This window comes from Manacus candei, unplaced genomic scaffold (genome assembly GCF_025592945.1).
Source record: "Manacus candei isolate 608988 ecotype Guabito, Panama unplaced genomic scaffold, ASM2559294v1 h1tg000018l, whole genome shotgun sequence".
In the NCBI taxonomy this organism is placed as follows: domain Eukaryota; kingdom Metazoa; phylum Chordata; class Aves; order Passeriformes; family Pipridae; genus Manacus; species Manacus candei.
The window spans coordinates 20,138,355-20,150,767 of record NW_026138066.1 but is presented as its reverse complement, the minus strand read 5'-3'; the positions used below and the strand labels follow the sequence as shown (position 1 = coordinate 20,150,767).

At 39.7% G+C, this 12,413-nt stretch overlaps 1 protein-coding gene across 6 annotated transcripts in view; it reads right to left on the bottom strand.

Moving 5' to 3' along the window:
• RECQL (RecQ like helicase) overlaps positions 1-12,413 on the bottom strand; it is a 20,222-nt gene extending 7,809 nt beyond the window's left edge. For 2 of the 6 annotated variants that reach the window (XR_007904130.1, XM_051784947.1), the window contains exons 1-11: positions 12,184-12,413; positions 11,624-11,679; positions 9,901-9,969; positions 8,270-8,467; positions 6,178-6,357; positions 5,160-5,266; positions 3,869-4,067; positions 2,318-2,484; positions 1,702-1,783; positions 523-671; positions 317-434 (exon numbers count right to left, since the gene is read on the bottom strand). Coding sequence is in view for 1 of the 6 variants with exons in the window: in XM_051784947.1 (XP_051640907.1) it covers positions 317-434; positions 523-671; positions 1,702-1,783; positions 2,318-2,484; positions 3,869-4,067; positions 5,160-5,266; positions 6,178-6,357; positions 8,270-8,467; positions 9,901-9,916 (1,216 nt within the window). In the remaining 5 variants the exon portion in view is untranslated. Of the gene's footprint in view, positions 1-316; positions 435-522; positions 672-1,701; positions 1,784-2,317; positions 2,485-3,868; positions 4,068-5,159; positions 5,267-6,177; positions 6,358-8,269; positions 8,468-9,900; positions 9,973-11,623; positions 11,680-11,765 lie in introns of all 6 variants that reach the window. The other 4 variants (XR_007904132.1, XR_007904131.1, XR_007904133.1 and 1 more) reach the window with 4 other exon arrangements.

Here is a 12,413-nt window from a genome sequence, read left to right as displayed (position 1 = left end):
CTATACAGAGGAAAATAACTAAAAAAATCATATATCCATTCTGGTAAGCCACAAATGTCATAAAAATCAAGTAATTAAAAAATGCTGAGTGAAGGGCTGGGTACCCACTTACTCCTTGTTATACTGCAACAGAGGCCTGAGATCATGAATGCAGTTTATATTTGCTTTTAAGCCTCTTTACAGAGGCAGAGTGTCATTATACACTTTGAAACCTGTCTCAGAGACAAGAGACTTTGCACAAATGGCTGAAAAATTGAAGTACAATTTTACTGGTTTAATGGATGTAAATGGTGGCCTTGCAAAAGCCATTTCCCACCTGCACGTCCACTCTCTTGGTAGTAGTTCTCCATGGATTTGCTCATAGAATGATGAATTACAAACCTCACATCAGGTTTATCAATTCCCATGCCAAAAGCAACAGTTGCCACTACAACCTGAAAAAAAGAGATTAAGAAACCATCAGGGTACCAAAATACAATTTGTTTGAATGAGACATAAGTCCAAGAAAAGTATCTACTTAACCTGGATTTGATTTGCTGCCCATCCTTTATGAACTTTGGTTTTATATTTAGCATCCATGTTTGCATGGTAAGTCCCTGCCTTGATTCCCAGTTTCTGCAAACTCACAGTAACCTGCTCAGAATCCTTCTGAGAAAAACAGTAAACAATTCCTGCACAAAAGTGAAAGATCCATCATTGTAATGCCTTGAAAAAGCCAAACAATCCCCAATACTTAAAAACAATTGTGAAAGTTTTATTAACTTAAAAATAATGCATAAAAAGAATTATACAGTCTTTGTGTCTATTCAGTCTGCAGTATTTGTATCCATGAAGGAAACCTCAATTATCAGCTTGGACTTGTAGGCTAAAGAAGAAATATGGCTGTCAGTCCACATAATCATGGGAGTGTTCTATTAATGTTAATGGAGGACAATGCTTATGAAAGCTTATGTAAAGAGGTGCTGTTCCTTATGACATCTATGGCATCTCACCTGAGGTTTCAGATAAATCTGCTTTTTGTCATTAGTCAGTCTGGGCTAAGTCAGGGATTACACACAAGGCCATGATCATCTTGTGATCATCTTGGCACAGCTCCTTAGAAGCTGCTCATCACATCCACAGAGCTCACAGCAGAGACAGGGACAGGCTGCTGCTCTGGAAAACTGGGTTCTGTTGCCTTTTCAAGATGTCCCTCCTCTTAATTTGCAATACATAATTCACTGGTTACACCAAGTCCAACTTACACAGTTCTGCTTTCAACATGAATCAACCTATAACACCCATTGGGGGCACTAAATAATAGATGAATCTTATAATCAAATATGAAAAAGAAGCATCAAAGATACTAAGTCTCCTGACACAGATATTCAATGACACATGTACAACTGTTTTTATGATCTTAAAAATTCCTGTTATTCCTATCTATGTGAACATTGTTCTATATACATCAACATTCTATTTCAATACTTCAGAAGATACAAGTAGGCAGTAAAGAGATTTAAACACTAATAAATGAGGAGAGAAACTGTTCAAGGTATGGATCTTATGAAATTTCATTTATTCTAATGCTGGATCTTTAATGTAATGTGAAGGTAGAATTTATTTCTTTACACTTTTCAGTATCAGTTGAAAACATCCCAACATCTGTAACGTTCAAGATTATGAAAAATAATATGTGCACTTTTTTTGACATTTTTTTACCTGACAGTCCTTTGTATCTTCCATTAATGGTTTTAACTATGTCCTCAATGAAATCTTCATTATTTGAAGGCTTATGCCGAACCTCAGAAGTAAAATACACATATGTCAGAGTTCAAGTGAGCACACAGTGTGTCAAACAATCCTGTTATTCTATTTCTTACAGTATGACAAACAAAACTATTCTGCCATTTAACAAAAATTCTTTTTGTGTACAGTCAGACTACAACTCAAAAGTCCATAGAAAAACAAACCCATAAGTTTTCCTCATAATCAAGAAAAATAAAATAACCTGTGGCCAAATTGAAAATGCAGCATGACACAATAATTTTGGCCATCAGAGGACATATTTTCCAGCAGGTTGCAGCAGTTTGAGCCTGCTGCCTGCCTCTCTCCTTTACACACTGCTGTCTGCTAAGTCTTGCTCACACAGACAGAGCAGCCCAAGTCCCTCAGCAGAGGACAGTGGGTTCAGCAACATGAAGCAATCAAATAACACCATCAATCACTAAAAAGCTGTTGATTACTAAAATCTAGTCTAAAAAAATCTGCTCTAAAACTCATCAGCTGTACCTTACAGGAGGCAACACGACAGCAATGCAGCTGAACAAAGACCTACCTCATAGTACAGGTTGGGCCGGTTGAACGAGGCAGTAAAGGTAATGCACTTCTGAACATGCAAAATTTTCTGAGCATCCTTTAAAACATGATTTGTAGCTGTTGCTGTCAGTCCAATCAAGGGAGTATTGGGAAACTGTCTTTTCAAGATACCAAGAGACTTGTAGTCTAAGCAAGAAAAAAAACAAACAACGTGGAAATAAAGAGATTTTTCTCCACAAATCCAAACTTTAAAAAATGTATTTATGTAGATAGTATCCAGTGGGATAATACTGCAGTTACCAAAGTAGAAGTCTTCTAATTCAATTTTACAGAATCACAGAATGGTTTAGGTTGGAAGGAACATGAAAAAGTATCTAGTTCCAACCCCCCTGCCATGGGCAAGGCACCTTCCACTAGACCAGGTTGCTCAGAGCCCCATCCAACCTGGACTTAAACACTTCCAGGGATGGGGCAGCCACAGCTTCTCTGGGCAACCTGTTCCAGTGCCTCATTACCCTCACAGGAAAGAATTTTCTCCTAATATCTAATCTAAACCCACTCTCTGTCAGTTTGAAGCTATTTCTCCTTGTTCTGTCACTACATTTTCTTGTAAATAGTCTCTCTCCATCTATCTTGTAGGCTCCCTTCAGGTACTGGAAGGCTGCAATTATCAGACAATTCAGAAGGCAAGATATCTGGAAATAGAAGTTCTTCAAGTCAGGAAAATGTGAGTGGCATCACATTAACCAGCATTTGGGTTATTTTGCCAATCTGTTTTTACATACAGCTTTTGAGTAAACACAGCTTTGCTAATAAATAAGCAATGTGGAATTTGGATACATAGACCAGACTGTAATAAGGAAAGATTTTAAAGGCTCAATAATGACAATCACTTGCTGCCTTAAAACAGAAATGCAGCCAGAGGTGCATATCCAAATGCCACATTGTCATGGCTCTTGGCTCTGACAACACTGTTTAACAAAACTGCAAAGGTTGATTTTACAGTTCATATTGCTTCAAATCAGGTTTTCTTTCAAAGGCAAAGAAACAGTAACCAGTAATAATATTCTAAAACTGCCAAGACAGGGAAGAGACTGAAGCACACTTTCTTCCCCTGCAAGTCAAGGGCATTTGTTTCCAATTGCTTTAGAGGTGGTTAAAATATATCTCATGAATTTACAAAGTGCTCTACCTCTGTCACCTAAAGTGCCAGGGAACAGTGTACAGAGTGATACTTTTTCATGTAGCAGTAGATTAAAGATAACTGTACTGTCCACATTAGAGACAGCAGCCAAAAACGTTGATTTTATGAAGCTCCAATTAAACTGAAATGAATAAGGAGTTTTTCAGAACACTGACAGAAAAATCTAAGTTGAAATCATCCCTATTTGCACGCACTTAGCTTCTGGGCAAGGATACAGTCATTTGTGAATTAAATTCCTTGAGCCAACAGAGGTCCTAGTGATACACTAAGAATTTACTCAATACATGAAGAAAGCAGCTTTATTTCAGGCCCAATTATTTGTTGATGCCTGAATAACCCTGCAGACTGGGTTTCTGAGGAGCATACCAGGCCTGAAGTCATGGCCCCACTGACTACAGCAATGGACCTCATCCACAGCAACACGAGCCAGACACCCGGCCTGGTAAGCCTTCTCCAGCTTGGACATGAACATCTTGCTCTTTGCAATCTTCTCTGGGGTCACATAAATGAGCTTCAGTTGTGAATTCCTGTTTAGCATTTCGCTGTGGACCCACTTCACGTGCTCCTGTTCAAAACAAAAGGAGACATCAGCGGGGAACAAACTGGGACAGCACACTCAAGTTGCTTAGTGCTAAGGCTCTTATGAGGTGATTAGCAATTCAGAAGGGGTAATTAACAGAGACTGACAAACTGTTACACGGTATTTACCACTATTGTAAGCCTCTGGAGAAGATTGTTATATATAAAGTGTTCATTTTAATACTTGGAAAATCTCTGGTGGAACTTTGAAAAGGCAGAGTATTGAATATTTTTCTTTGCTTCATCATGTGGTATCAGTATTTTCCCAGTAAACTGTAACAGTTGGCAGTTGGGATAATTCTCTGCCAAAATCTGATCATACAGTAGAAGCATGATCATCACAGAATCATAGAGTGGCCTGGGTTGGAAGGGACCTGAAAGATCACCTGGTTCCACCCCCCCTGCCATGATAATGTACCAAATATGCCAGTGGTACTACAAGTGTAAAATAATTTCTTGCACACAACCGTGGTCTTTATTACTGAATTTTCAAAGTGCTTTGCCTCAAAGCAGGCTTCAAGTTTGCACATTGCATCAAGCCACTGACTTATCAAATCCAGTGTCACGTGCAAAGTTAATGATCCCAGCCTCCTGCTAGTCAGGAAAATATATTTCACTTTAAAAAGCAATTGACTAATAACAGACTGGGAAATAAGTTGCTTTTTGGCCTCTGGATCGAACAGCTTTCCATCCTAAAGAGAGATAAATAGTTATGTCAAAGCCTGCAGGGCTCATCATGTTACTAGTTGACAAAAATCACCTAGTCCAAGCCTAGAAACCGAGTAAAAATTTACAACACACACCAGCCAAAGGTACTTCACATCCTCTAAACAGCCCCAAGAAATCTATTTATTCCATGGAAGCTGTTGGTTTCCATGTTTGTTGATGTCATTAAAACAAGAACACAAGATGCTCACTCATGTTACCCATATCACAGCACCTTGCTGGCAAGATACCGTTGACAGAACAGCATTAGCTGGTAAATCTGTGTCATCCATTCAATATTCACAAGCAACACAGAGGTGAGACACCAGCACATACAGCACAAAAACCACCAAGACTTGGCAGTTAAACATACCTTGCTGCTTGAGGCATTTAATAAAGCTGCAGAAATACCAAGCTGTTCCAAAACCATGAGCTGATCTTCCATAAGAGATATCAAAGGACATATCACGAGTGTGAAACCTGTAACAATCAATCATTGTGCCAACTGAACACTTCACATGTCACAAATATCTCCTCTAATACTTTTTACTAATGCATCAGCCCTGCTCTCAAGAAACTGCCAAATGTAAGCTTAAGCTTCATACACAGCAGCAGATTCCCTTCCAAAATAGCTGACAAGTGAGTGCCAGATCACACTGGGATAATTCTTATTAAATGTCCATCACACACACCTCCTCTTAGGATCTAGACCACAAGGAACTGGGCTGCAACAAACAAAGTATAAAAATCAATATACAAACCAAAGCAAGTTGGATATCTGAGTCATGAGGTAAATTTACCACAGAACTAAGCAGTGGTAGGTAATGGTAAATTTGGTCTTTGTAAATAAATAAAGTTCCATGCAATTGGATGGGTTATGTAAAAAAAAAACCCAACCAAAACTAAACCAATCAAACAAAACCACCAAAAAAAGCTTAAAAACTAGAACTGGATACTTATTTTTAAAAATTATTATCCCAAATAATCTGAAGCTCAAGCTTCAGAGTGGAAGAGACAAATGATAGATATCCATACTTCAATACTTTACAGTCTGTGTACTGAATTAAAAAGGAAAAAAAGAAAAAATAGTGACAAACTTTTTAAAAGTTCTTTCAGTGTTTAATAATAAAATGTATTGAGTAGAATCTTGATAAAATATGTGCCTTGGAGATATGATTTAGATTTAAATAATTTAAAGCAGCTATTGCTCCTTCAGAGAAAATAAAGAGAGTAAAGAAAATATTTCTAGCAAATCTATCTCATGCAGTTGCTCTTTTTTCCCTCCATACTGTGATATCAGACACCAACATAGCAGTCATTTTCCACATACCTATAAAAGAGAGAAAATAAATGCACTTCTTTATGTATGTCCTTTTTTTTTCCTTACATACCATCAGAACAGACAGCTGGTAACTGGTAGCAAAGGCTCTTGCCACCACCTGTAGGCATGACAAGAAATATATCCTTTCCTGCCATTGCAGCATTTACTGTTTCAAGTTGCAGTGACCTAAACTTCTGGAGTTTAAATTTGCCCTGCAGTGCAGTTTTTATCTTCTCATACCATGGAAAATCTGTTGAAGGGAAAAAAAAAACCACAACAACAAACATGTTTCATAAGCAAGTTGAAATATAAGAAGGAAGGGTAATTTACATATTCAATAACTAAATCAGGAAGCAACACAATTTTAAGTTCTGGGAAAGTGTTTAAAGATTCAATAATGGCAAAGAAAAAGCCATACACAGCCTGAGTCCGTTTAAACCAGTTTCTAGGGTGGACTTTTGGAAACTCTATAAAATGTAAACACAGTCCACCCCCAGATCAAAGCTCTCATTGCACATAAATGTGAACTAATGCAAAAAAACTCACAAGCAGATGAACTTCAAAGCCCTAAGGACCATGTTAACTCACTAGTCCAAAATTAACTGGAAATGAGAAGCCCACCCTGGAAATAAATCAAACCAGACCCTGAGCCCTGCAACAGTTGTCCAAATGCTTCCCTCACACAAATGCAGCAATTACAAATAGTATAATGAAACAGGGATGCATTTTTTTCCCATATATTCCATCAATAATAAGCATTTACTAAAAAGGTGGGGGGAAAGTTTAATCTTCCCCAAAATAATCACTCCAATGTATTTTTTTCAATAAAGAGCTAAAGACTGCATTATTTAAAGAGATAATATTGTAAAAACTTAAATTTCAGATGCAATGGTATGAACTATTTTCATACTATTAAAATTAAAATGCAGAAAAACTGTGGGAACCCCAGGTTACACCACATGCAATACAAGAATTAAACTCTGGGACATAACAAAGAAGTTTACAAAGAGCACAGCCAAGATCCCAGGCTCTCTATACCCAAGAAAAGCTTCCCACTGACTTCCATGAGCTTTATACTGGGACTAAATTTAGCCACTGCTCTTATTCAACATGCACTCAGCATGGGATTGCAAAGATGTTGGTTTTCAAACCACAAGAGGAGAGAATTAGGCACAGAGCTACCCAAAACAAATAATTTGTTCAATAGCATCAATTTGCAATTATAAAGTATCAGTATCCTTACATATGCATAGCAGTTGTCTCAAATATAGATAAATATGGATTAAACTACAAAATAATTTCATTTTTAAAAAAGGCAAAAAAAGCAAATACATACAATAGATACAGACATTCCCAAATTGCAATTGAAGTAAAAAAGGAGGGGAAAAATAATTAAAATATCTGAGTCAAATTTGGCAAGGCATAATGTGGTCAAGACCCACCAACTATCCAAGATGTCATTTAATGTTGAACTTGAAAAGACAGCACTTCCAAAAGGACAGCAGCCCTCAGACCACCATGGGGCACTTGCCTCTTGCACTGACTCCACCATACTAATGTATTCTACATTAATTTGGCAGTCAGCATCCATCTAATTTGCATTAATTTGGAACGATAGTGAAGCTGCATAACCCATGTCAAACACCACCAATGTCCTACCCACTCAAGCAGGAAAGAACTCAGAGTGCAAAACTGTTATTCTCAAATCTTGAGACGATCCAGAGCAATTATTTTAGAGCACAAAGTGGGAATGTAAGTATTGCAATACCACAGAATCACAGAATATTCTCAATTGGAAGGGACCCACAAGAATCGAGTCCAACTCTTAGCCCTGCAATATAATTTAAGTACACAAGCATTGCAATAAAAATTTACTCTGGGATTCTTAGAGCAAATCAAATCAAGTTGTGACTTTGCAACAAGGAAAGAATAGAAGTAGTTGTGACAAGCCATTCTTGTAATAATTCTGCCCAGAACTCAGATTAGTATTTAGAAATGTCCAATGAGTACAAACATTACCCCATGTAGGATAGCAGGTCACCCAGCTGATGAAAATTAAATAGGACAATATAATTATCCAAACAAAACTGTCCATGAATGCACTTTCCCCTACTGAATTAGTTTACCTCTCTGTTAAGATATTTGAATTTGACTCTGCAAACCTTTTTTGTTCCATGCCTCGGCTGAGGTTTCCGTGTCTTTACTTCCACCTGCCTCCACGTCTCCTGAGGATTGTTTTATCAGATTCTTCACTCTCATCTTCTTTTGAATGAGTTCCTGCTGTTTATCCACAAGCTCCTGTATCTGCATCTCCACTGCTTGCAGCTCATTCTCAATAGAAACCAGCACCTCCTCTAGCACTGCAAGGAAAAGCAAGGTGAAGGCACAGCAGAGATTTCAGTAACGTGCTAATCCCCAGTTTTAAATTGCATTTAATTTGTTGGCTGAGAACAATCCAAAACTAAACATAAGCAAAAAGCATCTGGAGAAACAGACAGCCTGACAGGGGCACTGAGAAGATGATAACATCTAACAGTGTACATGCCATGTAAAAATACTTGTCAAGGCTTAAAAACTTATTTCTTCTATTAGGAGGTCATACACACACAGGTGCACTGTAAGCTGTCATCTCTGATACACTGTATGAGAGATATGCAACACTATCATTGCCTGTGTTGACTAATAGGGAAAAAAAAATAAAAATCCAGTTTCTCAAAAGTAGTGCCTCTCCAGAGAAACATCTGGAATTATTTTCTTTCCTGCGGCTGCGTGTCAAGCAGTGGAAAGCACACTGCAGCCTGATATTAAAGCTGCAAGAGTTCCAATGAAGACGAGGATGAGGCCAATCCCAAGGTGAGCAAAAGATGAGAACATTGTTAATAGAAAACATTTACATGTGAGAAGCAGTTAAAATCTTCTGGGGATGGAAATAGGGACAAGGTTTGGACATGGAGAAAAAACACTTTTTTGAAGACAAGCAACCCCTCACATCTGAAAAAAGTGAGTAAATACTCCCTAAAATCTTGGGCTACATAAGTGAATTTGCCTCTTTACATCCTATTATGCATCTGTGTGAATTACAGATTGCATTCTAGAATCCAGTCCTCAGGGTTTAAAAGAATAGTTAACACACATCCCTGAATGCCAAGTGTGTATCACTATTTCAGAGCCAGGTTGGAAAACCATAAGAAGAAATTATTTCCTCCCCCAACAACCCCCAAAATAAGAGATTTTCATCCAACCGTAGTAGATATGATAACGTGCTTGTGGAAGCAAAAATTTATGATATGGAAAAAGATATCCTCATTTCAAATGGCACAAAATAGGGACATTTGTCTTCCTAAATGCCCACTGTTACCTCAGCAGGAGTTAAAAGTATCTTAAAATACGAAGCAGGTTTTCAGAATATTGAAAACCAAGCAACTTCCTTGACAAGCTTGATTGTCATCATAGTATGTTTTGGTTTGGAAAGTACCTTAAAGACCATCTCATTCCAAGCCCCCTGCCATGGGCAGGGACACCACCCACTAGACCAGGTTGTTCAGAGCTCCATCCAACCTGGCCTTGAATGCTTCCAGGGATGGGGCATTTTGTTTTAGTTTTTATCTAGGAAATAAAAGTTAGCCGGTAAAAGAAATTTTTCCTTCAAATCTGAAGTATAATAGGATAGACCCCACAAACTCTTTTCTGCATACATCAAGTTCATACAAATAACAAGCAGTAACATCAGGAGACAGTGTCTGTCAGCTAAAAGAAAGCAAAATGAACATATTGAGTACTAAGTGTGGATTACCTGCAACAGCTGTCATCTTTGGAGATTAACAATGTTATCCTTGGGAGACCTTATTTAACCAAGCAGCTGCTACTAAGAAGAAAATAAAATCAATAAATTTAAAACTATATTTTGTGAGCAAACTTTCTAAACTTAGAACAAGTTTACTGCAAGAGATTCTTCATTAACATCGGTGTTAATATAACAGTTTAAGTACTGGTTCATTTAATCTCCTTACATAAACAAGCCCCATTAGATGACAACTGCTTTTTCCCTTCTGCAAAAGGGAGAAACTCAAAACCAATTCCCAAGGGAACAGCTTGACAGCCTTCTAAATGAATCCAAGTGATAAGTATCCAAGCCACAAATTTTCTGAGAGTCATACACAGACCGCTCACTCACATACCTTTGACTTATCTTTTTATTTGCCTCTTCAAATACTATTTTACAGAAAAGCCTGAACAAATTATATTGATCCCCTTAAAGAAGCAGCCACCATAACACCTAAAGAATCTGCTAGGAAGATGGAGAAAGGTAGTTTGATTCAGAGAAGGGGGATTAGTTTTTATTAGATCATCAGTGAAATTAACTTAGAATTCTATTTATTGGCTCATTTTTTGAACAACATTCTTTGTCATATCACATGGTAACAATATCAAACTTAAGAAATTTGATGTTCTCTCTGTTATTGAATTCTGAACTATTATATATATGGTAGCCAAGGGAAGGTGAAAGGGAACAAATTCAGCAGATCCTCACTATCAGCTGATTCTACCATAACAAATATTCTGCTGTACTCCTATAAACAGGGAGAAAATATAGATTAAAGATAACGTGTGAATAAAACACTGACTTTGCCAGAAGAGGTTATGATTAAAAGTAAGTTAAAAGTTCCCACTTCAGAGTGAAGTTGACTATTGTATAACTCAGCAGTGTCCAGGTCACACACAAAATTTGAGCTACACAGTTCTGCCTTTATACCACCTGTCACTTGCACAAACATATACGGAAACATTAGTGTCCCCAAAGTACAGAGCAAGCAGGGACATCCAGAAAATCAGTAGGAGTGGCACAGACACACTGTAAAATGCATTACACTACTGCTATTGCCCCCAGTAAACAAGAACCCCACAAATATCACTGGGCTGAGAGCCCAGGAAACATGAGCCATTTTCTTATCCAAGCAGTGGGAAGGGAATGAAAATTTCCTATGGAAGTTTCCCTTTGTGCTGCTAAAGCTCCACAAGTCTTTAATTTAACACCTGTCTCTAAAAGCAGTAGCTCAGCATATCTTAGAATTCTGTACCACCACTGCCAACAAAGACCCCTAAGTGCCAACTGACTCACCCTGAAAACTTAACATGAGCTCATAAAGCTTAAGTTAAACTCAGAGCTTATAAACCACAGTGGAGGAAAGGCAAGTGGGAGTATCTTGCCCATCTGGCAGATTTACCCCACCATAAAAGCAGTTCAGCTCCTGTGAATTTATCCCATTTCTAAAGAGCCCACGAGCAGGGAAGAGGCCTCTGAGCAGACACACAACAGCCTGAGGCAGACAGGTGAGTCACCAGCATCACCTCCCACTCCGCACTGACAGAAAACACCTTCCCAGTACTGGAAACCTTGTTACTCCTCCTTCATCCAGCCTCCATACCAAACCCCTCCTGCCCCATCCCTGAGAATTGATGGTAACAGAGGGTTATCATGCCCAGAACCCTGAAATTACACAAGCAGGATGTGTCACCTTAGCGGGAGTTCAGCCGGGTACAAAATCCCCCATAGGGAAATCTGGGAGGTCACCTTAAAAGAAAAACAAGAAACTATTAAGAGGAGGGCACAAAAGAGCCAAAGCGACAGCAGGGAGGTGTGGATATAGGGATATCGACAGAATCATGGAATCAGGAAGGTTGGAAGAGACCTTTAAGACCATCCAGTCCAACCATCCACCACCATAACCCCTAAACCGCATCACCCAGCGCCACATCCAGGGATGGCGACTCCACCACCTCCCCGGGCAACCCGTCCCAATGCCTGAATAAACACACGGGCCGTCTCAGCCTTTTCCATCCCGAACATCAGCCGCGGGCACGGGGCCGGCACGGCCGGGCAGGGGAGCACCTGCTAGGCGGGGTGGGAGAGAGGGAGGGAGGCAGGGAGGGAAGGAAGGCAGAGAAGGAAGGAAGGCAGGGACGGAGGGAGGGAGGCTGCTGGGGGAGGCAGGGAAGCACCTGCACGGCAGGTGCGGGGCAGGGGGGAGCGGGATGGATGGAGGGAGTGATGGACGGACAGAGGGAGGGAGGATACCAGGGAAAAGCAGAGAAGCACTCGCTCATCGGGCGCAGGGCGGAGCAGCACGGATGGAGGGAAGGATGGAGGAAGGGACAGAGGCTGCCGGGGCCCTGCAGGCAGAGCAGGACTCTCCGCATCTCGCTGTCGCTTCCTCAGGCACGTCGGGTTTAGCCCTAGCCCGGGCCGATGCCGCCCAGCCCAGGAGTGAGTGCCGGGACACGCTCCCCTATCCCAGTCCCTTATCC